Below are 24687 nucleotides of genomic sequence, written 5' to 3'. Positions count from 1 at the left end.
CTCCACAGGGTCCGAGCCTAGGTTCTTACTCTCTGCATTGTCATCTTCTGCACGTGGCTCCCAGTACATGGCCAAAGATAGCTGCTGAAGATCCAGGCATCATATCCATATTCCAGCCAGCAGGAAAGAGGGAAGAAAGCCTTCCTGCTTTCCCTAAGGACATATCCTGGAATTCACACACTGTACTTTTACTATACTGGCCAGAACTTAATTCCGAGATCACAACTAACGTAAGAGAGACTGGAGAAGGTAACCTTTATTCTAGGTGGCTGTGTGCCCAGATAAAAACCCAGGGGTTCTCTTCCAGGGAAAAATGGATATTAGGAGACAATTAGCTATCTCTGCCCTGCCTTCCTCTTGGATGGGTAATATTAGAAGGGTTTATAACACACAGGCATCATATTTAGGATCTCAATAGTATCATCAAGACTTGTTTGAGAAGCACAGACTGATATTAGAAATCAGCTATAGTCCGCATCCTCATTTTTCAGATTAGGAAACTGAATCCCAGAGAGGTTAATCAGATCAGCTGAGATCACACAGCAAGTCGGTGGCATCTATTTTCCAGCTCATGTTCAGTGGGAATATTTTTTGTTTTTCTCTGTTTTTAACTTAAGGGGGAAAAAAAGCCCTTCATTCTGGAGGGTAGTGAGCTCGAGCGCCAAGGATGAAATTCCATCCATCACCGGGTCTCTGAGCTGCAGGACACAGGCGGGACAGTGACAGGGCTTTCATGCCCTGATCTGCCCAGCCCTGAGTCATGGCAGCTGAGGACTTCGCATTGGCCGGCTGGAGTATGCCCATACTGGCGCGGCCTCTGCGTGTGCGTGTGGCCCTGTCTCTGTGTGTGTGTCTGCCCCACAAACCGACTCCAGCCTGGGGAGGCTGCAGGTCTGACTCAGTGTGCTTTCTTATTTCAGGGAGCGCTCTGCCAGAATGAGAGCGGCTCACGGTCCGGACGTCTCCTTCAAGGTGCTGCTGACAATCGGCTGGTTCGCCCTGGCCCGCTTTCCCGGCACCGCATCCACAGGTGAGCCCCTGCAGAGCAGTTGGACCTCTGCATCTCCACGAGGAAGGCCAGGAGAAGGAGCCGCACGGTAGGGTCAGGGTGGCTGGGCTCTGGCCTGCCCCTGCTAACTCGCTGATCCTGGGCGAGTCTTATCCTGGTCTTCAGTTTCGTCATCCACAGAATGAGGGGGTTAGACTAGGCTCAGGGGTTACAAACTCAGTGTCTACAGGAACCAGGCACATGACACAAAGCAGTGAAGCTGGCCAGGTAGGGATGTGGTCACCTGGGGAGTTCACGCCCCTCTTCAGGGACACCCACTTCTCAGCCCCGGCCAGTTGCTGCCACATGGGGAGGGGGGGCCCCTGTTGCAAGACCTATTGAATTTTTAAGAAAAGTCAGAAATCTAGACTTTCATGTAAGAGCTCTCTACTTGTTCAAGGATGGCAACCAATTGAAATTTTACCAAACACTGGGGGTGGCGGTGGAGCAGAGCAAAAAAACACGTATCTGCCAGCCGGCCTGCCGCCTCCGAGCCACCTGGGCTCAGTGTTCCCTTCCTGCTTTGCCGTCATAAGATCTGGGCGCATTAAAGCACCTTGTTAGCCGTGATGCTCTAGGTGAGGTTTAGATCTCTCTTTCTGATCTCGATATCGTCAACTTTTTCTTTGAGTGATTTTGAATTAAAATCCAGAAGCACTAGGCAAGTTTGCGTGGGCTACAAAAAAAGCAAAAATCAAATAAACCAAGCTTGGGATGGAAGTTGAGAGATGGGGACCGTTTAAAAATTTTGAATAGAGGTTGAGTAATAACACCATCACCATGGATTGCTTTTACAAAAAATGCTATTATTATCACTTGAGCTGAATGCTTTTCTACAATAAGAATAAAGGACCTTACATTGTATTATATCTTGTTTTTCTCAACCCACGGGTGCAAGGAAGTAATCTCTAATCATAACTAGTGAAATCCCTTCAATGTGATTCCTTGTAGAATCTTTTTGGTCCTTAGGGGACATAGCAGGCAAGCAATATTTTCACTCTCAGTGCAACAATTGTCAATATTGCCTGAATTCACTCATTTAGTCCTTCCATCATTTATTCAGTTAATAACCACCAAGGGGGCACTGACCCTGTGCCAGGAACTGGGTTTAGGGTTCTCTTTTAAGGTGAATCACCTTGCGGCCTTGGGGAGGTCTCTGTGTATTTCCTCTTACATCCTGGGTCTCTCTCTTCTGTTTGACTATAAACCATTTGGAAAGGAGGCTGTGCCTTTGATTCCCTCTCGCTTTTCTCTGACGTCAGAGGGATGCAGAAGCCAACCCCCTGCCATTCATGCTCCGAGTAGGGCTTGCGTCCGCTCTGAGTCCCACTTCCTGCAGCCCCTCCTGGGAAGGGTGGCTGCTGTGGTGATATCTCAGCAAAGGCCTTGACCGTTGCCAGCTACTCACTGATTCCTACAGATGAAGAGCCACTGAAACCCACTTTTACCAAGAGCAAAATCTCCACCTCCAGCGAAGGGGCGTTCATCCACGGCCAGTCTTGTAACTGCCGTGCTTATGTTGTGGGGTCAGAGCTGCTGGAGCTCTGGGAATTGTGCTCCTGACGACAGGAGAGCCTACGAGCGTCAGGCTGACCGCTTCCAAACCCGGATGCAAAGACTGATGCAAACACGTGCAGTTGGAAAATAAAGGGGCAGCTGGGATTCTCCTAGGAAATGTGGGTGGTGAGACCCCGTGGAGTTGGAACGATTCCTTCTCGGCACGCTTACGGCTCCACGCCTGGATCTCTGGGCTCGCCAGTCGCCACATGCGTTCCCCGCACGGCTGAGGAGTCACACCACCTTGGAAACAGACACTCCAGGTCCAGGACTAGGTGGAGGGCAGCCCAGGGCCTCTGACTGACCTCTGCTGAAAGCCAGCCAAGCACTTGACCCATCTGAAGGCAAACCCAGGGGTGGACATTGGCCCTCAGGAGCCCCTCAGCTGGACGGAGGCTCCAGAGCCCTCGTGATCATCCTTGGCTACTGAGGGCCCAGGCAGAGGCCCCCAGCCCCCACCCCTACCTCGGCCCGTCCTGGCAGCTTGCTGGCAGCCCTGCTCTTACATTAAAATGAAAACTCCACGGATGAGTAAATGCCACAGTTTTTCATTGTTCTGCCACTATTTGAGTCCCATGGGCTTTACAGAATCTTGGAAGAGCTGCTTTAGCAAAACTCCAAAAACAAGTGAAATTCTCTCCCTAATGAAAACGATCCAAACCCTGAGTTCGGGCTGACAGTGAGGCAGACGGGGCATAAAGGAGGGTGTTAGGGAGCATGCGAGGGGACGGTGGGGAGTGGGACTCGGGAAACACGCACCAAGTGCCTGCCCTGCGCCTTGCAGAGAAGAGAAGGGCCGGCCGCTGCTTTCAGGTGGGCCGGGCCGATGATGCGATGGGGGCTTCCGGAGTCCACATCTGGCAATGCTGAGTAGATAAAGGAGCAGCGCCCTTCCAGTTCTCTTGAAATAGATAAACATGGGATCTTACCCTAGAGACAGCCGCGTCGAAGTCGAGTCACATTGAGAACTGACATGCTAGTAATTGTACTGAAGCCAGAATTCCTTCTGGGGTCCCACCCAATGTCATGGATATTGTCCACTGCACCCACCTGGCTCCAGAGACATGACTTCCCTTAGTGGCCCTTGCTCGGGGCCCAAGGGTGGAATTTGCATCCATTCCTTCCAGTACCTTCCCTAGGGTCTTCACCATCTGAAACCTTGCTCCCGCCATGGGTTTACTACACCTCACCTTCCTTCAGTTATTTAAAATCTACTATTTGGGCTTCCCTGGTGGCGCAGTGGTTGAGAGTCCGCCTGCCGATGCAGGGGACGCGGGTTCGTGACCCGGCCCGGGAGGATCCTACATGCCGCGGAGCGGCTGGGCCCGTGAGCCATGGCCGCTGAGCCTGCGCGTCCGGAGCCTGTGCTCCGCAACAGGAGAGGCCACAACAGTGAGAGGCCCGCGGACTGCAAAAAAAAAAAAAAACAAAAAAAACCAAAAAACCAACTACTATTTCATGCTTGTTCACAACTTTCTAGTGAGAGAAAAAAAGGAGGGCATTGGGGCTCCATCTCTGAGGCAAGCCATTCTCATTTTGTTTTGCCTGTTGCCTCTTCCTGTTCCTTTCCCTCTGGGTTTTTCCCTGCTGTCCAGGGAGATTTTCCCAGTTTCTGAGACAGTCCTCCTCTGTTCACCATACATGGTACCCCACTGGGGTACAGAGCCTTCTTAGCCATAGGAGGAGAGACTCCTCCCACTGCTTCTACTTGCGTCGGGGAGAAGTCTGCAACACCCACCATGGGGGCTTTGAGTTCAACTAAACATTCAGACTCATGAGGCTACCACAGGCCATGCCTGGCATCAGGATAACGTCAGAGGGCCGAGGACAGAAACACCGCCCACCATCAGAGCAGCGTCAGGCGTTTCTCTTCCATGAGAGTGGTCTTGGAAGCGTTCTACAAGCCTCCAGAAGCTATCTTCTTTTGTTCCCCAGATGACAGCTCCTTAGGTGAGAGGGAACAAGACTGTGATTGGACAGGTGTGGGTATTGCCCCGTCAGAGCTAGGATCTCTTATAGCAACTCCATAGATGTAACTTTCAGAGTTGCTGTGTGGGATTTGCCCAATTACGAGAGTCCCTGCACTCAGGGAAGCCTCCAAGCAAGACATCTCCACCAGGATCGTTATAAATTTTGCATAGTTCCTCCCAGTTTAGATGCCATTTACTGATCAGGGGTCACTTTTGTTATAAGATGTTGTTTGGTAACATGCCTTATAGAATACCATCTTTCTCAGGCTTCCAGGGAAACAGAAAATTAACTAAAAGTCAAATTCTCAGGCAGAAGGGGAAAAGGCTTTGCCAACTTTTTAAACAATGCTTTCCAGGGGAAAGGATGCCTTGGAATACAAGTGATCTGGGCAAATCATTGCCTAACTTTAGATCTTGGAATGTCTTGAGGAGTCATCTGGTCTACCCTTCATTCTATAAAGGGAAAAACTGAGTCCAGAAGAGGGAAGTGACTTGTTCACAGATAAAGGATGAACTAATGAAGGACATGCGACTAAATCCCAGGCCTCCTGGCTCCTATATCAGGGGTTCTCTTTGCTTTCTAGGGCCCTGCTTTGAGCTCTAGTAGGGAGAAGGCAAGGGCTATGAAAATGCATGATAGACTCCCCACCCCACCCTGCTTGTGGTCTGTGGCAGTCCTTGCTTGGGGACGTTGGTGGGTGGTGGCAGTGACATCTCTCTGTCCTTTGCAGCGGCAGCTGAGTGCCCTGATCAGTGGCCTGAGCTGCAGCCCTGGAACCCTGGCCATGACCCAGACTACTACGTGCACATAGGCCAGGGCAGAACACTGCTGCTTATCGCTTCTGCCACGGTCCATTCCATCCGCATCTCAGAGGGAGGTAAGCCAGTCTCCCTCCCCTGCCCCATCTCTCTCTGGTCGGCTGCCTCAGAGCCTAGCAGATGGGATGCAGGTTGCCATAACTGTAGATGGACAGAACAAATGTCACGTGCTTTGGGTTCATGTCAGAACATCTGGTTGTTGGAGCACTGAGGAGTGGCTTGTCAGAGGTCCAATCTTAGTGAAAGAAGCATTTATAGAGGAAACTTCTTATTGGTGCTCTGAGCATTCCTGCGTATCTGACCTTCAGATGCTTGTTCGTTGAATGCAGCACAGGCAGCGATAGCAGTAAACCAAGCAGGCGTTATTTACACGTCACAAGGCGTAGAGAAAAGCAACCACCGTAAGCACAGTGAGCATAGAAGTACTGGAAAGACACGACTCTTGGCCTGCCTGAGGGATGACATGAGGGGCTTAGGAGGTCTGCCCTTGACTCTGCTGTAATCTCACCACTAAGACTTGTCTTCCTAAACCTCACTCCATTCCTGCCTCTTCAGGAAAGCTAGTCATTAAAGACCAAGATGAGGCAATTGTTTTGCGTACCCGGCACATCCTGATTGACAACGGAGGAGAGCTGCATGCTGGGAGTGCCCTCTGCCCTTTCCAGGGCAATTTCAGCATCATTTTGTATGGAAGGTGGGTAGACGGCTTCCATGGGTCACATGATACTCTTGGATCTGAGGGGAAGGAGGTTTTTCATGGAAGAGTGGGAGGTAAGACAGCAAGGCTTTAGTGCAAGAAAGGAATTGTCATTAGGTCCTGCCAGATGGTAATCACGAACGAGACAGACAGTGGCGATTCGGGTGAGTTGGAGGAGTGCGTGAGGCATTTTATTTATTGTGGCTCAGGTCCGGACTTAAGTTACAGGAACCCCTGCCAGCCTTTCTTCTAATCACGTCATGGCTGAGGGAGTCTCTGTGAATGTTTATTAATAGCTAATGATGGACAAGATAAAGAAAAATTCCATGCAGTATTTGCCTCTGGTGTGCTCCCTCTTCAAGCAATTGAGAGTTCTCAGAATCAGTAACCAAGAGTACACAAGGGTATGCAGTCCAGGTGATCCCACATCTGATATGGACCAAAATATAACATACTTAGAACTGGAAAGAAGTGATAAGTATCTCTGCTTGGCCTGTTGGGCACATTTTGGTCTGGTGGGGGACAACCTTGGTTGCCAATGCTATGTCTACTGACCTCGAGCAATCACCAGGTGGAACTGGGTCCAAGGTGGCCACCGTGGGAGTCAAGAGCAGTGCAGTCCCCTCTGGGCTTAGCGTCCACTAAAGAGAGGTGTCGGCCGACCATGGAGAGCTGTTCTCTCTTGTAGGGCTGATGAAGACGTTCAACCAGACCCGTACTTTGGCCTCAAGTACATCGGCGTCGACAGAGGAGGTACCCTTGAGTTGCATGGACAGAAGAAGCTCTCTTGGACATTTCTGAACAAGACTCTTCACCCCGGTGGCATGCAAGAGGGAGGTTATTTTTTCGAAAGGAGCTGGGGTCACCGTGGAGTCATTGTTCACGTCATTGACCCCAAATCAGGGACAGTCATCCATTCTGACCGGTAAGGTTTGCCCTCACGTGAACACATTCATTCATTCAACGTACACTTACTGAGCGTGTGTCCTAGCCAGACGCCGCTCAGGATGCTGGGAGCACAGCAGTGAGTGAAACAGACAGAAATCCAAGCTGAATTGAACAGGAACAGGCATGTGTGCACACACATACACACATGTAAGCACAGCGTAGTTTTAGGCTGTGATCATCGGTAATTAGGGGGCAGAGACATAGTGAGAGGGTAGCGGGTAACTAGAGGAGACCACTTTGCATCACGCAGTCTGGAAAGGCCAGTGTGAACAAGCAGCATTTGAGCTGAGGACCGCTGGGTAAGGCTGAGTCAGGGAAAGAGTTTTCAAGACAGAGCGGCAAGTGCAAAGGGCCAGGGGTGAGAAAGGGCGTGATGTTCTCACAGGGAGGAAGGGCCAGCAGAGATACGGGAGGGCAGAGGGATGGAAACGAGATGCCATAATGTCAGAGTTTTAGGCGGGGGTGGGTGTGGAGGCCTTGGAGGCCCAGTGAGGAGGTGGGTTTTATTCTTAGTGGGACGCAAAGCCACCGAAGGGCTTTAAGAGGGGTACGATCTGATTCAAAGGACCTGGCTGCTGTGTAGAGAGCGGATTGTTTGTGGAGGGCAAAAGTAAAGCCAGAAGAGGTGGTTAGGAGGTCGCCGGCGAGGACTCAGGTAGAGGCGGTGGCAACAGAAGTGGATGAACTTGAGAGATATTTCGGAAGCAGATAGGGCAAGTCTCCCGCTCCCTGTCCCTTGCCCTGGCTCAGGTATCCTGGCAGATTCTGCAGAGGGGGCTCTCCCGGGGGCTCTTGCCCTGGCCTTGCAGAGGCTGTCCCAGGCCACTCAGAGAGAAAGATCCATTAGGAAGGGCACAGCTGGAATAGGCAAGCAGAGACAGCTTTCCTGGTGCTGCTGGAGGATGGGCACGTGGAACTCCTCAGAAACAGGGCATGAGCTGTGAGCGTCCACGGGAAGGCAGCAGGGAATCAGCCGTGATATGAGACAGGGTGGGCAGAAGCACGCAGGACAGCCAACCTTGCCCCCTGGTGGATATTAGTAACAATAATACGGTCACTGGACTTTGTGCAAAACCCTGTGTTAACCACTTTATCTGCCGTATATAACGGAATCTTCAGAAACCCCCTGTCAGGTGGGTTCTGTTGTTATACAGATGAGAACGCTGAGGTTGGGTGAAGCTAAATTTGCTCAGAGTCACAAGGCTGGGGAGTGTCGGAGCTGCGATTCAAACCCAGATCTGCTCAGGCCCTAAACCACTATATTGTCCCCACGGGGGCTGACAGCCACCTGCTTGGCCTGGGACGGAGCAATCCTCAGACCACAGTTAACGAAGCGAGGCTGAGCTGATGGACACAAAATCTATCAGAGAGCCTCTGCCTTCACAGGAGAGAGAACAGTCTCCTCAGTTGTGTTCTGACTCCTTGGTGCTGCTGCATTTTTGTTTTGAATTATATTATATTATATTATATTGATCTTTTTATTATTATTAACTTTTATTGGAGTATAGTTGCTTTACAATGTTGTGTTAGTTTCTGCTGTGCAGCAAAGCGAATCAGCCGCAGGTATACATATATCCACACTTTTTTAGATTTCCTTCCCATTTAGGTCACTACAGAGCACTGAGTAGAGTTCCCTGTACTATACGGTAGGTTCTCATCAGTTACGTATTTTATACATAGTAGTGTATATATGTCCCAATCTCGCAGTTCATCCCACCACCCCCCTTCCCCACCTTGGTAACCATAAGTTTGTCCTCTACACCTGTGACTCTATTTCTGTTTTGCAAATAAGTTCATCTCTACCATTTTTCTAGATTCCACACGTAAGTGATATTATACGATATTTGTTTTTCTCTTTCTGACTTACTTCACCCTGTATGACAGTCTCTAGGTCCATCCACGTCTCTGCAAATGGCACTATTTTGCTCCTTTCTGTGGCTGAGTAATATTCTGTTGTATGTAGGTACCACATCTTCTTTATCCGTTCCTCTGTCGATGGACACTTAGGTTGCTTCCACATCCTGGCAATTGTGAATAGTGCTGCAGTGAACATCGGGGTGCATGCATCCTTTTGAATTCTGGTTTTCTCCGGATATGGCGCTGCTTCTTACGTAGTACAGCATGGTTACTTGCAGCAGCCAACCTGAAGTTGAATTCATTACTGAACTGCATAATGAGATGTTATCCCAATAGCTGATGTGGAGGTTCCAAAGACAGGATGCCTGCTCCTTCCTAATCTCCTTCGGGTAAAGTACGAGTCAGTGGGCTCAGGAATCTGAGAGCTGAATGTGTGTGAGTAAGGATATTAATAAACCCTGGACACACACAGAAACGCAGGCTGTGGTCACCTGAGACCTGGCTACCTGGAGGTTACCTGCAGAAACAAGAACTTAGGTCGGCTCTTGAACGGTAGGAAGTATTTGATTGGCTGGAGAGAAGGTAAGGATGAATGAGTGAAGGCAGGAGTGGGCGTGGGTATGACCATGGGACCCTGAGCTGTACTAGGCTCATAGCAGACGATTCCTGGGGCGGAGCACTGGAGAAGGAGGGGGCCTAGGTGGGGTCAGACCAGGTTATGGGAACAATTAAAAACCAGTTTGAGGACTCAGTCAGGAGTGTCCATACATTCCCCCCCGCTCCCCGTACCACCGCTGTTTTCCTTTTCCCAAATCTTGGCTATTCATGCTGGTTTCTTTTTCTAGACTCGTTTTAGAATTATTTTGCTTTAAATTAAAGAATTAATTTAGAATTAAATTTGAATGAAAGAATATTAATTCTTTCGGAATTCCCGTTGTCATTGTACAAAATGTTTTTACTTAATAAGTTCACTTTACACTTAGAGTTGGGACCATCACACAACTGGGTCTTTCCTTTGTAAAGTCTTGTCACCTGTGATGTAGGTTTTTTGAGATCTATATTTCATAGCTCTTGTACGTGGATGAGGGAGGGTTATCTTTGTCAAGTCTGAGATGATCGATTCTTGCTGTAATGAAAGCTTCTTTCTTTAAAAATCATAGCCCTTGAGATCTTTGGATGGCGTGTTAGTTGTCACACCACAGGTAGGTGCTTAGAGTTCTCTTTTTGGGCCGCTGTTAGGACTGTTAAAATCCCCTCTCTCTGCCCTTTTTAGGTTTGACACCTATAGATCGAAGAAAGAGAGTGAACGTCTGGCCCAGTATTTAAACACAGTGCCCGATGGCAGGATCCTTTCTGTTGCCGTGAATGATGAAGGCTCTCGAAACCTGGACGACGTGGCCAGGAAGGCGATGACCAGATTGGGCAGCAAACACTTCCTACACCTTGGATTTAGGTATCGCCCATCACTTCCACCTCCCCAGGGCTACAGAACACTGAAGCATCGCTACCCGAGGCTGACTTTCCCTATCTTCCTTGCTCGTTTCCCCAGGTGACATCACCCTCAGTGGTGACCCTGGGGGGTGCAGACATGTGATCATCCTCATTGGACACGTTAGGGCTTGTTCTTAAAGGGAGCCTGGTTTTCCTTGTAAGCATATTCCACTCTTCAAGCTCCACAGGTCTCTGTGTGTATGAACTCATTCATTCAGTCGGCCACTTACAAAGTATTAATTGAGCATCTACTGTGTGTAGAAGCCGTGCCTCAGATGTACAGCTAATGGTCATTTTCCCTTTCTTTAGCAGCGGGGTCAAAACACGCCTGGGGGGATTGGCAGACATCTGTTTAGAGACCACATAAAGTGCGTCTGCCCAGCCAGGCCCCCCCGGCAGAAGGGGCCCTTTGATGTGCTCCAGGCCATGTTTTGTTTGCCTTGGATTGCAGCGTCATGCCTGACTTTGGCATGCGCGCCTGTTGGCACCAAGAGGAAGCCCTTTACCCCTCAGTAGCCCCACCTTTGAATCGTGTTGAATGAGATCTCGGTTCCGTGGAAAGTTGTGATCATCTGTCCCGTAGCTACTGGAGATAGGGATGCACCTGCCTCCAGCTCTGTAGACCGTGGGCAACATGGGGGCAGGCCAGAGCCTTTTCTGGGCTCTGAGCAAAGCAATTTTACTGCCTGGGCAGAGGTCCCTGGGGCAGGGACAGGACTCCGGGTTCAAGGGCACTTTTTCTGACTGCCCATGGGCTGCTCCTTCTGGAAGGGTTTGGGCAGGAAACTCAAGAAGCCAAAGAATGACAGTGACACTTTAGAACTGTTAAAACTCCTTTGTTAACCAAAACCAAGGGTGCTGCTGTTTCACCGTGTTATAAGCCAAAAGGCCAGTTCGTTAATTTCCAACGACAGGCAGAACCACAAAGGGACTGGCTACGTAGGGCCTCAGCAGAAGAAGGTCCAAGATCTAGCGTCCGATTTGGCCTGAATTTGAGCCTGGGCTGCACCTCCTGCTAGGTGACTGCACAAGTGACTCACCCTCTCTTTGCAGGCTTCCTGTGTCTGTACAATGGGATATTTGAGGAGCCAGCTCAAAGGGCGCTGGGGAGGGTAACTGTGATAATACGAGCAAAATACCTGCCACTGTGTGTAGCACAGAATAAGCACTCGATAAACGCTAGCAACTATTCTCTCCTTACAAACAAGAGCCAAGGAAGGATGGGTGCTGTGTTCTGTAAGTGAAGGAGATAGGTAGGCAGGGATTACATTTTTACCCTTCATTTGTATAGACCCACTTTGAATGACAAACTCAAAGCACCTAAAATCAGTAGAAGATCTGAGACTTGGACCCATCCTTTGTTCATTCACCCAGGAAGGGACTGTTGAGCAAATATTGCCGTAAGGCACTAGGGCTGGACTAGCTGGTACTGAGCTCTCACGGTCAGTTGTGACCTGTCTCTGGAAGTACTGAGCTCTCGCCGGGAGGCAGACATTCAATGGGAATTGATGACGGGCGTGAAAGAACAAGAACAGGAGGGGTGAGAGGCGGAGCTGCCAAGGTGGGCACAGGAGGGCCTCTTGCTTTGGGCCAAGGAGGTTGCTTTTTACGCAAATGGCCGGGCACTGAAAGATTTTAAGCAAGGGTGGGTGGCACAGTCAAATCCCCAACCTCGATGAAGACTTACTTTCCAAGATAAGAGATCAAAACAAAAATAATCAAAGTTATTGAGGACCAAGACCTACTGACATCTCACAGGAAGCGAGAGGCTGGGTTAGGTATTAGGGGGAAGACAAAAACGGATAAGAAAACCTTCCCACCCTAGAGCAGGGCACGCTTCAATGGAGAAGAGAGGAGTGTATAACTTTCCCAGATGGTACCCCTTCTTTTTCTCCTTTGCTTCTCATTAGGAAGAAGAGGTATTTCTTTCCTTCCCAAGGCCCAAGGCCGATTCCTGGGTACTCAGTCACATCTGCCTGTGGCATTTTCCTCGAGATTAACTCATGAGAGAACGAAGCTTTCTCCCTTGGAGCGTGTTTCCTTGTTTTCCTAAAGGAATGAGAGCACTGGCTTCAGAACCTAATTGAGCCTGGCAGGTGGTTCGTAGGTCTGTGGGCTTGTTTGTTATTTGTGATTCATACCCTGTCGACTGCCAGAATGGAGGTGCAGAGGTTCACAGTCCACAAACATCAGGCCAGCCAAGTGGTTCGGAAGGCCAGGGCTTGCAGAGAAAGGCTCTTTTTCTTCTGGAGAAAGGGAAGCCCAGCCTGGAAACTAATTTCCCCCAAGCAGCCTCTGTGTGACACCCTGCGTCAACTCTACCTCCAGTACAGGCTCAGACGTGTGAAGAACTTTTTTGTTTTTTTTTTTTTCAGACACCCTTGGAGTTTCCTAACTGTGAAAGGAAATCCCTCTTCTTCTGTTGAAGACCACATTGAATATCACGGTAATAAATGGCGAGAGGCCAAATTCCCTCCAGTGTCTCTCTGACCAAGGGACTCAGGGGCTTTTTGAACCACGCTGCACCCTCAGAACATGGCTGATCCACCACCCAGCACCCTGTTGAGTGACAAGCTGCTTAATGGCCAAGTTACACGAGTGGCAAAAGTCCATACTGATTTAAGGCCAGTCACTAAGATAATATTTACATTTGCAAAGAAATCGTCATTGGTTTAATCCAAAACAAGTGACACAGGAAAGATGAGAACTGGGACAGAACCAGCAAGGGTAATATTTTGAGCTAAAAAGACGCTTTGGGGGCTTCCCTGGTGGCGCAGTGGTTGAGAGTCCGCCTGCCGATGCAGGGGACACGGGTTCGTGCCCTGGTCCGGGATGATCCCACGTGCCGCGGAGCGGCTGGGCCTGTGAGCCATGGCCGCTGAGCCTGCGCGTCCGGAGCCTGTGCTCCGCAACGGGAGAGACCACAACAGTGAGAGACCCACGTACCGCCAAAAAAAAATAAAATAAAAATAAAAGACGCTTTGGGAAATTCCCTGGCGGTCCAGTTGTTAGGACTCCACGCTTTTACTGCCGAGGGCCTGGGTTCGATCCCTGGTCAGGGAACTAAGATCCCACAAGCCTTGCCATGTGGCCAAAAAAAAAAAAAAGATGCTTTGGATGGGCTGTTACCACATAGCACCAGCCTCCTCTGCCCAGGGAAGGTTTCGGAAGGTACTGCCGGTTCTAATCCTGGAGAGGAATTCACATGAGAAACCATGGGGTTCCAAAGTATAGCATTGTTGGAACACTGCAGTTAAACTTGCAAAACTGAAGCAAAAGAAGGGACAGTAAATAATCTGCTCTGGAAAGATTGGCCTGAAATTTCTTTTTTTTAACAAAATGACTCAAGATCCATGTGTGTAGGGGGCTTTCTCTGCATTAGCATCACATCCTTCTGAATTTGGGGGTTGGTCTGGTTGCTGACGCCTCTGATCTCCTCTTTGACAGGACACCACGGCTCTGCTGCTGCCCGGGTATTCAAACTCTTCCGGACGGAGCATGGCGAGCTTTTCAATGTCTCTTCATCCAGCGAGTGGGTTCAAGGTGAGGAGTTTGGGACACCTTGGTGACATTTCACAGGGGGCTAAAAGGCCAGGGCTTTGAAGAACGAGGACTTTTCTTTTGCACCAATAGGACCACTTGACTGTGGCAGTGTCGACTTAGTTTGCAACTGAGAGCTGTCTTTAATTAATCAAGTCTCCGTGGTGAATAGCCCAGGGGGATGTTTCCTCTCAGGGAATACCTCTTCTGTGCCAGGCGCTGGCACTGAACAGAGAACACGGACAGGAGGAGTAGGAACCAGCCTTCAAGGAGCCCACACACACGGGGACGGGGGCACAGAAAGAAGCAATCCTCACTGCCATCCTTGGATAATGGGTTCATGGATGGATTTCATCTTTCTCCTTTTGGCAGTAGTGAAGAATATCTATTGCTTTTATAAAATAAGATAGTCAATAAGAGGCACTTTTAGGGCTTCCCTGGTGGCGCAGTGGTTGAGAGTCCGCCTGCCGATGCAGGGGACACGGGTTCGTGCCCCGGTCCGGGAAGATCCCACATGCCGCGGAGCGGCTGGGCCCGTGAGCCACGGCCGCTGAGCCTGCACGTCCGGAGCCTGTGCTCCGCAATGGGAGAGGCCACAACAGTGAGAGGCCCGCGTACCGCAAAAAAAAAAAAAAAAAAAAGAGGCACTTTTAATAAAAAGGTGGGAGAGGTGGGGGAAGCTGACAGATGGTTTAGAAGCCTCTGGTACCCAGCCTGGTGAGAACCTGGACAGATGGTATTCAATTCCCATTGTGCCAAGGCTACACCGAGTGTGGCTGGCTCTCCTGCACCCTTGTCGTCTGACCCTGCTCTTTGCTTTCTTCCCAGATGTGGAATGGACAGAGTGGTTTGAACATGACCAAGTGTCTTACACTAAAGGTGGGGAGAAAATTTCAGACCTCCGGGCCACTCACCCAGGGAAGATCTGCAGTCGCCCCATTGATATACAGGTAACCAAACAGTTATAAAGGCTGTGTCTCGAAGAAGACTGTAGATCACAGACTTTCGTGCCATTTGAGTGGCGTGAGTCTCACGGCCCTCCTGTGACGTTGGTAAAGCCAGAGAGTACTGTTCTCATTTTAGAGACTGACATGGAAGCTGTGTACCTGCTCCAGGCTTCCCCACCCGTGAATTTCAAAGCTAGGCCTCAGATTCTCTCCTGGGTTCTACTGCTGAGTTCCTTTTCCTTCTCCCCAGTTGCTGCTTCAGCCACAGCTGAGGGTGCCCAGCGTGGGGTTGGGTTTGCCCTGCTCAGCTTCACTCCTCCGTTGGTCTCCTTTGGGGCCTCGAGTGCACAGGATCTGGCCGGCACTTGGGTGCAGGCGGAGCCTGGCCCAGGTGGAGAACACCTACAGCCTTGTCCTCCACCCAGTTAATGAAAACCGGCGTTTGCAGAATGGACGGTGTTTGCTCGGGATCTTCACTTGGAGTTAACTCTGTCCAAGGGGGACCTAGACTTTCTCAGCTGGCTTCATCATGAAAGTGTGGGGTGAATAGGCAGCCCTCACAATTCAGTGGCTCAGCTGGTAAGCTTCCGAGCTCAAAGGACCAGAAGAAAGACAGAGACATGTGCAAGGAAATGGAGTTTATTTCCTTATGCCTGGTCTTCTTCCAAAACAAGGTTTGGGGCCACTTAACTGTTAGATAGAGAATTAGGAGTCATTTGAGGAAGACCATCCCTGCCCATTTTATCCTCTTTCATCCAATACAAGTAGCAACATTTGTACACCACCTTCTTTCAGATGATCTAACCGCAGGTCCCAGGTCATCGGACTGCCTCCACCCCTCCACCCCCTGACCCCCACCCTGAGGCAGTACTTCTGCCCTCTGCCTTGCATCGTAGAGGGACTGTGGGACAAGGGACCAGTTTTCCAAGAGAGGACACTCTGTTCTGCAGTTAGCAAAGGCCAGGGAAATCTTTCTCATTGTTTGGCTATGGCTCCCCGTTCACATGGCTCCAGCGTTACTGAGAAGGATTTACCCAGATTCAGTTACACGTTGGAGATTCTTCTTGGGTCCAACAGAATCAAAAAGTGCTGACTCCCCCAAAGCACATACTTCCCAGATTTAATTTTAATTTTCTCTTGCAACCCTGAATGCTCCAGCTCTCATTCTGAAAGAGCCATCGTTTTATTCTCCAGTTCACTTGGCTACAGGAAGTCCAATCTTGTACCAGCACTCCCTCCCCAAGTATTTCTGGAAATCCTCGAGGAATGCTTCCATGCTCTGCAAATCCCTCTTGGCGTTTGCTCTGCCAGCTGCCTGGCTCCAGATCACTGTTGTTTAGAAGACCACTTCTCCATGCTAGGAAAATAGCTTTTCTTAGGCATTTCTAGCTCTCAGTAACTTTGCTCCCAGCACAGATCCGGGCTCTTCCCTGAGAGTGTCAAAGCACAATTAATCCCAGGCTAACACAGTGAATGAAACTTTACTAAAGGCTTGGAGATAGCAGAAGAGACTGGAGAAAGTATACGTATTTTTCCATATGTTACATATATAATCATATGTGACTGCTCACCAGCTCCATAATCCAAGACCTTCCACGGGGACCCAACCCCAGACTCTGTAACCACCAGTCTGCCGCCATATTGCAGGGCCCAGTTGCCTTCCAACAAAAGGAGTATCCTTGACAATGAATTCCCCGAGTTCCAGGTCTCAACTATTTGAGGTCCAGAGAAGAATAAAAGACCCAACAACAGTTTTCCCCATTACCCAGAAGCCTGGGCCAGCCTTCCCACAAAAGTGCATTCTTTGACAATATTTTGCTGAGCATTATAACCCCTTATGAGTTCAAAACTCTCAATTCCAGAATAAAATCTTGGCTTTTTCTTGGCAAAACAGAGCTTCCTTGAGGCAGTCATCTAAAAACATGTCACGTGCCTCCAAAAGTGAATCAAAGCTCCGCCCCTAAAGGAAAGGAGGAAGCGCTGCATTCTGGAAATGCCAGGTTCATCCCTTTTCTCCTCACCGTCAACCTTTAATCAGTAGTGACCCCAGACTTAGCCAGAGCATCTCTTTCTAGTCATAAAAGACAATGAGGTAGACTATACTGCGGGTTTTTCTGAAGTCAGAAAAGCAAAGCCAGGCTTGTCCTATGTTTACCACAGGTGAGAAAAGCAAGATTACATCCTCTTTATAGATAGAGTGTCAGACACAGCAGCCAGGAGCTCAATGCCCTAGTTAATTAACCCACCAGAGAGACTGAAGCAAAACTGAAATGCCCATGTGCCCATTTTTGCCACTATGGGAAATAAGAGGTCACTGTGGTCACTGGCCACCTCTGACCACCGTGCAGGCCCCAGTGCACCTGAAGACTCTCCAGGGCTGTGGCCGCCCCACACAAGGGGTCCCCCAGATACTTGCTCTACCCTGACGTGGTCAAATCCTCTGGAGGGGGAGGGGGTGTTAAGGACATTTGTCACCTAGGCAGGATGGCGAGTTGGAAAGAAAGAGGAAACAGAACTTACACAGTTGACCTCAACTCAAGGAAATCTTTTCCAGATCTGATAGCTTGTGATTCTGCAGAATCAAAACCAAAACCACAGTCCCCTGTTCCCATGTCATTACCCTTCCTGAGGTTCTCCTGGGTTGAAATCTCCTCTCCTCCCACCTTCTCCCTTAAAAGCCACCCGCCCTTCAAGGCCAGTGGGACCTGCTGGACTCACACATCCTTGGGGCTGAGACCATATGGGCAGTCCCCTCTTCTCCCTCATCCCCGGCACAGTGGCTGGAGGTCAGTCTGGTGGTTGGAAGATGTATTTGGAAACCAGATAGCTCCTAGTTTGCATCCAGCTCTGTCACTTGTGAGCTGTGGCTTACCAACAGTGACAGGACAACGGTTAGACGCGTGAGGTGCCCAAGGCACAAAATTTAAGGTGGCACTCACTCCCAGGTGCCGACTCTGCACTCGCGTGACCCTGAGAGTGAGTGCCGCCTTAAATCTTGCACCCTGGGTCATCCTCACTAGCAATCCTGGCCATAGATATCAGTCAAGTTATTGAATTTAGTGTCTCAGTTTCCTCATAAGCAAAAATGGAGATAAGAATTGTTCCCTCATGGGATTCTTTTGTGGATTTAATGCAACAATGCATAGTGAGCGAGTGCCCATAATTTTAAAATTATTTTCCTATGTTATTGTTTATTATGATATTGCTAGTTATTTTATAATTATTGTCATGAGCAACAATCACATTGTGTCTACTTAAAGTGAAGATCGGGGTTCACTGGACGGTGGTAAAGCCCTTTTTACTCTTCTTATCCAAAGCTAAGGTCTTTCTTACGGTTAGAAAAAGGAAAACAAGAAAAGCAGCAAGACTGAGTAGAGGTTTCCTGAAATGTTTACCGGACGTTGCACCTTAAAAAACATCCAGCTCCTTTGGGTGATGTTTTCAGGCTCAGTTCTCAATAATAAGGGGTGTCTTAACTGAAAAACATGCTGGCCTCAGGAGAAGAGATCCGGGGGTCAGAGGCATGGGCTTGACATTCAGGTGACCTTGAACTTGCTTCTAAACCCCTCTGAGCCTTAGTGTTTTCCTCTAAGAGCAAGTCCGCAATGCCTGCCTCTCTGCTGCAGAGACCACCCCAGGTAACGGCTGTGAGGGTGTTGCTTGCATGGAAGGGCTGAATTTTCATTCCGGCTGGACTCACGTCTCCATAGCTCTCCTTCCAAGCCAAGGGCAGCGGCTATCTGCTGGGTTCAAAGCAGGGTTTCCTAGAAGTTCCCCCCCACCCCGCCTTTTTCGATTGACTAAACTTTACCTTCCTATTTGCCCGGCCCTGGTCCCTTTGGTTTCTGTGCCAACGAGGATAACAGCTGCAGCCCTTGCTGTAAATTGCAAGTCTCTGATGACAGCCCCAGTCATGATGCAGACATACCCCGGCCCTGGGATCATGCCCTTCTCTGAACCCACTCCCTAAATTCTCTACCTGGCCTTGAAGCTTCTCGCCCATCAGCTCTCATCAGCTGAGACTGTGCTCTGTGCCAGGCCCTGGGCTGGATGCTGGGATCAGGGAGGGAGGCAAAACCTGGCCTTTCCAGAACCCACCAGCCACTGGAAGGAGACAGATGCTGAAGCGAGGGCAGTAGGCAGTAGTGCCTGAGGGCAGCAGTGGGAGGGGCTGCGGAGCACCAGCTGCGATGGTTGGATGCGTCCAGATTCAAATGGGCAAGTTACCCAACCTCTCTGAGCGTCCGTTTCCTAATCTGTAAAACCAGCGACAGTCTAATAGACCTCACAGCCAAGAAGAGGGAATGAAATAATGTATGTAGCCCCTTACGGGGGTTACAAGAGGGGTTCTCAAGAGGGGTTCTCAAAGAGAGAACCCCAAGAGGGGTTCTCAAACATGACTTCCCGTTGGAGTCACCTGGGCAGCCATTAAACGTCCTGATGCCCAGGCCGCCCCCTGGACACAATCAAACCTGAGACTCCACAGACGGGGCCTGGGCGTGAGTGTTTTTAAAGACCCCCCACAGGATGTGGAGCCACATTTAGGCACCAGTGGATCGATCATAGTGAGTCTTCAGTAAATGTTGGCCACTCGTGATGGTGCTCGTGGTGGTGAGTGGGACAAGTTGTAAGAAAGGAGGCAGCACAGCTCCTAAAAGAGTGCGTGCTGGCTGTAAACACTCTGGAAAACGTTCACCAGGGCAGTCAGTCACTGGTTTGGATACCAAATACGGTAGGACCCCAGGCGAGATGTTTATCCATCCTGTGACTTCATGCTGTCTTTCTTATACAAAATCGAGAAGGGGAAACGTCCGAATAATAACTTAAGGCCATTGTGAATAAGTTTTGCAGCAGGAACAATTTTAGACTCGTGCGTATATGTTTATAACATTAATCATAACCTTCCTTCTTTACAAAAAGAAATGACTTTGCTCTGTAATTTCCGTGCTGTTCCCAGGCCACTACAGTGGATGGAGTTAACCTCACCACCGAGGTTGTCTACAAAAGAGGCCAGGATTATAGGTTTGTGTGCTATGACCAGGGCCAAGGCTGCCAGAGCTACCGTGTGCGGTTCCTCTGTGGGAAGCCTGGTAAGCAGCTCCTTGCTGGGGACAGAAATGCAACCGTGGCTCGGTTCCTTGAGCTGCCAGCTATGCATTGGGAGTTTTGATGGCTGGTTCAGCTGCCTCTGGGCATCTCAGTGACCCCACGCTCCTACCAAGCTCGTGATGGAGAGAGCACTTCTGTGACACAGGAGCTGTGGGAGGGTCCTCAGAGTTGGCAGGAGCCATCAGAGTTCCACCCTGCCCACATGCCTTTCAGGAAGGGGAAGGGCCTGGTCCAGGAAAACCAGGGTGCAGTGGACAGAGCTGACCTTCCTGCAGCCCTCCCCTGCATAGACACGCAGCTCATGGCCTCTTTGGGGGATATTATTTTAAACCCGGTTCTCGAGGTGCTCGTTAGAAGGGATTGGAAATGGTCGGTTTGTTCTCAGGGGCACTTGGCCATCTCCAGAAGGCAGTCATTAGGGATGGAAGTTCTTTGGAGGGGAGGCTTACAGCTACTGAAAATAATAGTTGAGACGGACTATATTTGTTTCACATCTTTTGCAAAACGGGTGTGGTGAGGCAGCCACATTTAACTCCGGCTAAGGAGTTAGTGGAAAATTCCCGTGCCCAGAGCTAATGAATGGCTCTTTTCTGGTAGGGTTTTTGTTGACTTCAAAAAACCTGTACCAAGACTTGGATGGGGTGAGCCTGGTGATTTGGGTTTTGGATAGGCAAACCTGGCATTTACTGATTTCGGGAGGGGAAGGGAAGAGGTGGGGAGTCAGAAGTGTGCCAGGAGCAAAGCTTTATCTCTCAGTCTCTCCTGTTTTGGGTTAACAGTGAGGCCGAAACTCACCGTCACCATTGACACCAACGTGAACAGCACCATCCTGAATCTCGAAGACGATGTACAATCATGGAAGCCCGGAGATACCCTGGTCATTGCCAGTACCGATTACTCCATGTACCAGGCAGAAGAGTTCCAGGTGCTCCCCTGCAAAGCCTGTGCCTCCAAGCAGGTCAAAGTAGCAGGTAGGACATTCCCTCACCCCTCCCTAGGTCTGATGAAGCTGAAAATTGTTAGGCTTAAAGTTGACTGAAATCAAAACAAATTTGTGTCAGTCAGCTATTGCCATAATAATGCTGCATGACAAAAATGTCCTTAAGATTTTATGGCAAGCATTTATTTCTTACTCGTGCACCTACAGGCTATCTAGGGTTCAGCTTCTCCACACTAAACTTGGCTCCAGGCTGAGAGCTGGGTTCGGGTCAGCTCCATGTGAGTCTCATTCTTCCTAGGACATACTCTTCTCACGGGGGAGAAGTGAACCGAAACATGGGAGGACTCTTAAGGCCTTGCGATCAGAGCTAGCACACTTTGACACCCACTTTCCATTGACCAAAACAGATCACGTGGTCCAACTCAACATGAATGGAGAACTCTATTTTTCCCATTAAGATAGAAGGGAGGGAATGAACATTTGCTAGGCAATAATTAACCTACCACAACATTTTAAATCTCTTCTTTCTGTAGCTTTCACATTTTCCTTTTTCTTCTCCTAAATCTTGACTTCGATGCCCTGTCATTTATGTCGTGTGAGGTTACTGGAATTACAGATCGTTAGAGGTAAAAGAGACCTCAAGTATAGTCCAGGTCAATTATTCTTAGTTGGGGGAGTTATGTATCAGTTAGAGTTCTTTGTTGTAAGCAACAGAATCCAACTTGACTATCTTAAACAAAAAAACGAATTCATTGAGGCTATTCAGTTTAGAGAACTAAGTGAAAGCTGCGTGGCCAAGGTGCAATAAAGGACCAGGAACAGGGCAGCTTCAGGGGTCTGGGTAGCAGGAACGAATGGGCAGCATCCTTAAGGCATCACTGTTTGTGCATCCTGGGACATGGTGCTCAAAAGTTACCTTCCAGGGAGATGGCACTGATTGGGCTGGTGTCTCATGTGCTCACCCTCTGGCTAGGGCACCTTCAATGACTGTCCTTCTACGACTGCATTGTATGGACAGAGTCGCTCCCCAAAGGAAAATTGGGATGTATTACCAGAGAAAGGAGAGTCAATACTGGGCATTAAAAATGTCAGCTGCTATATGTGGAATCTTAAAAAAAGGTACAAATGAACTTATCTACAAAACAAAGAGAGTTACAGATATAGAAAACAAACTTATGGTAAAGGGGAGTAGGGATAAATTGGAAGATTGGAATTAACATATACACACTACTGTATATAAAATGGATAACTAATAAAGATCTACTGTATAGCACAGGGAACTCTATTAATACTCTGTAATGGCCTATATGGGAAAAGAATCTAAAAAAGAGTAGATATATGTATATGCATAACTGAATCACTTTGCTGTACACCTGAAACTAACACAACACTGTAAATCAACTCTACCCCGATAAAAATTAAGGAAAAAAAGTATTGGCTGCCGCAGAACCATGGCACCTGGAGAAGTATTAGAGTTTGGGGGTAGAAGGAAGACTATGAATTGAGAAAGCATTACCAATATATTCAGAGTATCTATTATTTTGGAAATAAAACTACAAAAGGTAAAATTCAACAGAATCTTTTTGGCTAGCGGAAGTGTGCTTGAGAAAGAATTTGGGGGCACAAAGGTTTAAAGAAGTGAGAACGTGTGATGGAGTCCAATGCCACTATTTTTTTCATGGGGATGGGGACCCTGGAGGGCATGTAGCTGAGGCGGTCCACAAATGCTGCAGCTGTGATCCTGGGGCACCAGCTCTAGACTCAGAACTGCAGAAGGAAGGCTGTAACTGTTTCCAGAGATTGTGATGTGGTGGGTGTGGCGAGAGAGAGGGAAGGGGGTAGCAGTTTGTGGGCAGAGGCTGAGATGACCAAACATTTGTTCCTTGACAAGGTAACAGAATGATACCGTAAATGACAATTTGTTTGAAACCCCTACCTTCTTCAAAAAAGGTTTCGGGGTCTCTTAGAATGAACACAAGTCCAGGTAGATCTTCCTCCGGGGGGGAAAAAAAAAACAGAGTGAAAGATACATGTCTAAGTAATGAAAGACTGATGGATGGAGAATAAAGTCAGCAGAAAGGGGGGTGGGAAATGAAGTTAGCAGAAGCTACTGAAATAGACCATAAAATGTATCTCTGAGCTTCCTGGCAGCCAGAGCAGAGAAAGGAACTTCACCAATTACTTAACTAATATTGTCTAATACAAGGAAGGAGACCAGAAGCCAAGAGAGGCAACTTTCCCTTCGCTCTGGGCTACTGGGGAATCTGTCATAGGGGCTTTCAGTGGTGGATACTGCACAACAGCGTGAACCGTCACCCTGGAAACCGTTTGATGCAAAGATGCTCTCTGTGTGCGGCTGTTTACGGTTTGATTTATCACGTTAGACGGAGGGTCATGCTGTTAGTCACATTTTCTGAAGACATTTTGAGGAAGACTTTTTTTTTTTTGGTAGAGGGCAAAATAGTTTAAAGAGGATTCCCGTTCTAGGAATGGCAGTGATTAGCCGAAGGACGTTAGACAATTACATAACTTCCCTTTGCCCCTGTTTTCTCATGTATAAAATGGAGATAATGATCACAACTACTTCAAAGGGCTGTTGTGAAGATTAAAGGTGTTAAAGAGATACTTAAAGAGATACTTAAAATAGTGCCTGGCACGTGATAAGTGCTCCATTCGTGTTAGCTGTTACTAGTAGTAGTGTTAGGTGCAGTAGTTTAGCAACTAAACTCAAGGATGGAAAGGAGGGAAGGGTCAGGAGCCACAGGCCAGTGGTTGAAACCTGTATATTTTATAGCTTATCGATTCTGCTCTTTGGGGACATGCAGTTTAAAGGAAGTTATAGAGGGAGAGAAGCAAGCCATTTCTGTCATTATTAGTAACAGACACACGAGGTCTGCCAGGCCTGCAGTTGTCTACGCGTCCTGATGCTTCTGGGTGTGGAGGCTCTTCCTGTGAATGTGCATGCCCCACCCTCCCTCCACCCTCAGGCTGGACAGGCATCCTCACTCCTCCATCACAAGGACACCCGCAGGGAGGTGGCAAGGAGCAGGTCATCATGTATTCAACAAACAAAGAGCACGTAGTCTATGCCAGGCGATGCTCCAGGCTTTGGGAAGCCATGGTGAACCACAGAGACAAGTTCTCTGCCCTTCGGCAGCTGTGAAAATGGATATCCAGCAAAGAATCATCCCAATAAAAACGAAATCCCAAATGTGAGAAAGGCCATGGAAGAGGAAGATGGGGGATTGATGGGAGCATCGGAAACGGGGGTTTGGCAAAGGCGTGGAAGACTCCCCAGAGGAATTAATGATTGAGCAGAGAGGTAACCAGGAAAGAGGGGAGGGGCAGCAAAGACCCTGTGCTGGGAAGAGCCGGCAATGCTCCAATTCCAGAAGTAGACCCAGGTAGCTTGACAGGGAGACGGGGGGCTGGAGGAAGCGGAGACCCCAAATGGCACCGTGGGGCTTTCTTCTGAGTACAATGGCTTATTAGACTTCCTAGACCCCCACTTACAGGACAGCACCAAGCGAAGCAATTCCTAGTGATTGTTGGACCCTTGGGTCTTCACTGGGTGTCTTCTGTGTCTCCTGAGGACAATACATGTGGACAGGCCTTCTGGGATGCCAGGTGTCCTCTGGGACTCTTGTCAGCAGTGGCATTCAGACTGTTTGAGGGGATGTCACTGCTCACTGTTTTTTGGTTTTGGTTTTGGTTTTGGTTTTTTTTGCGGTACGCAGGCCTCTCACTGTTGTGGCCTCTCCCGT

General features: G+C 49.0%; 1 protein-coding gene across 1 annotated transcript in view; it reads left to right on the top strand.

The window, feature by feature from the left end:
* Positions 1 to 936: 936 nt before the first annotated feature.
* CEMIP (cell migration inducing hyaluronidase 1) overlaps positions 937 to 24687 on the top strand; it is a gene marked incomplete at both ends in the record, with an annotated part of 71129 nt that continues 47378 nt past the window's right edge. The window contains 10 exons of the mRNA XM_082838424.1: positions 937 to 1030; positions 5307 to 5453; positions 5950 to 6088; positions 6780 to 7016; positions 10170 to 10349; positions 12763 to 12833; positions 13835 to 13930; positions 14756 to 14877; positions 19832 to 19964; positions 20763 to 20954. Of these exons, the coding sequence (XP_082694550.1) occupies positions 937 to 1030; positions 5307 to 5453; positions 5950 to 6088; positions 6780 to 7016; positions 10170 to 10349; positions 12763 to 12833; positions 13835 to 13930; positions 14756 to 14877; positions 19832 to 19964; positions 20763 to 20954 (1411 nt within the window). The remainder of the gene's footprint in view (positions 1031 to 5306; positions 5454 to 5949; positions 6089 to 6779; positions 7017 to 10169; positions 10350 to 12762; positions 12834 to 13834; positions 13931 to 14755; positions 14878 to 19831; positions 19965 to 20762; positions 20955 to 24687) is intronic.

The sequence above is a fragment of the Leucopleurus acutus genome (genome assembly GCF_964270905.1).
Source record: "Leucopleurus acutus genome assembly, chromosome: 1".
NCBI classification, from domain to species: Eukaryota; Metazoa; Chordata; class Mammalia; order Artiodactyla; family Delphinidae; genus Leucopleurus; species Leucopleurus acutus.
The sequence above is the reverse complement of the archived record's forward strand: the minus strand, read 5'-3'. Positions and strand labels throughout refer to the sequence as shown.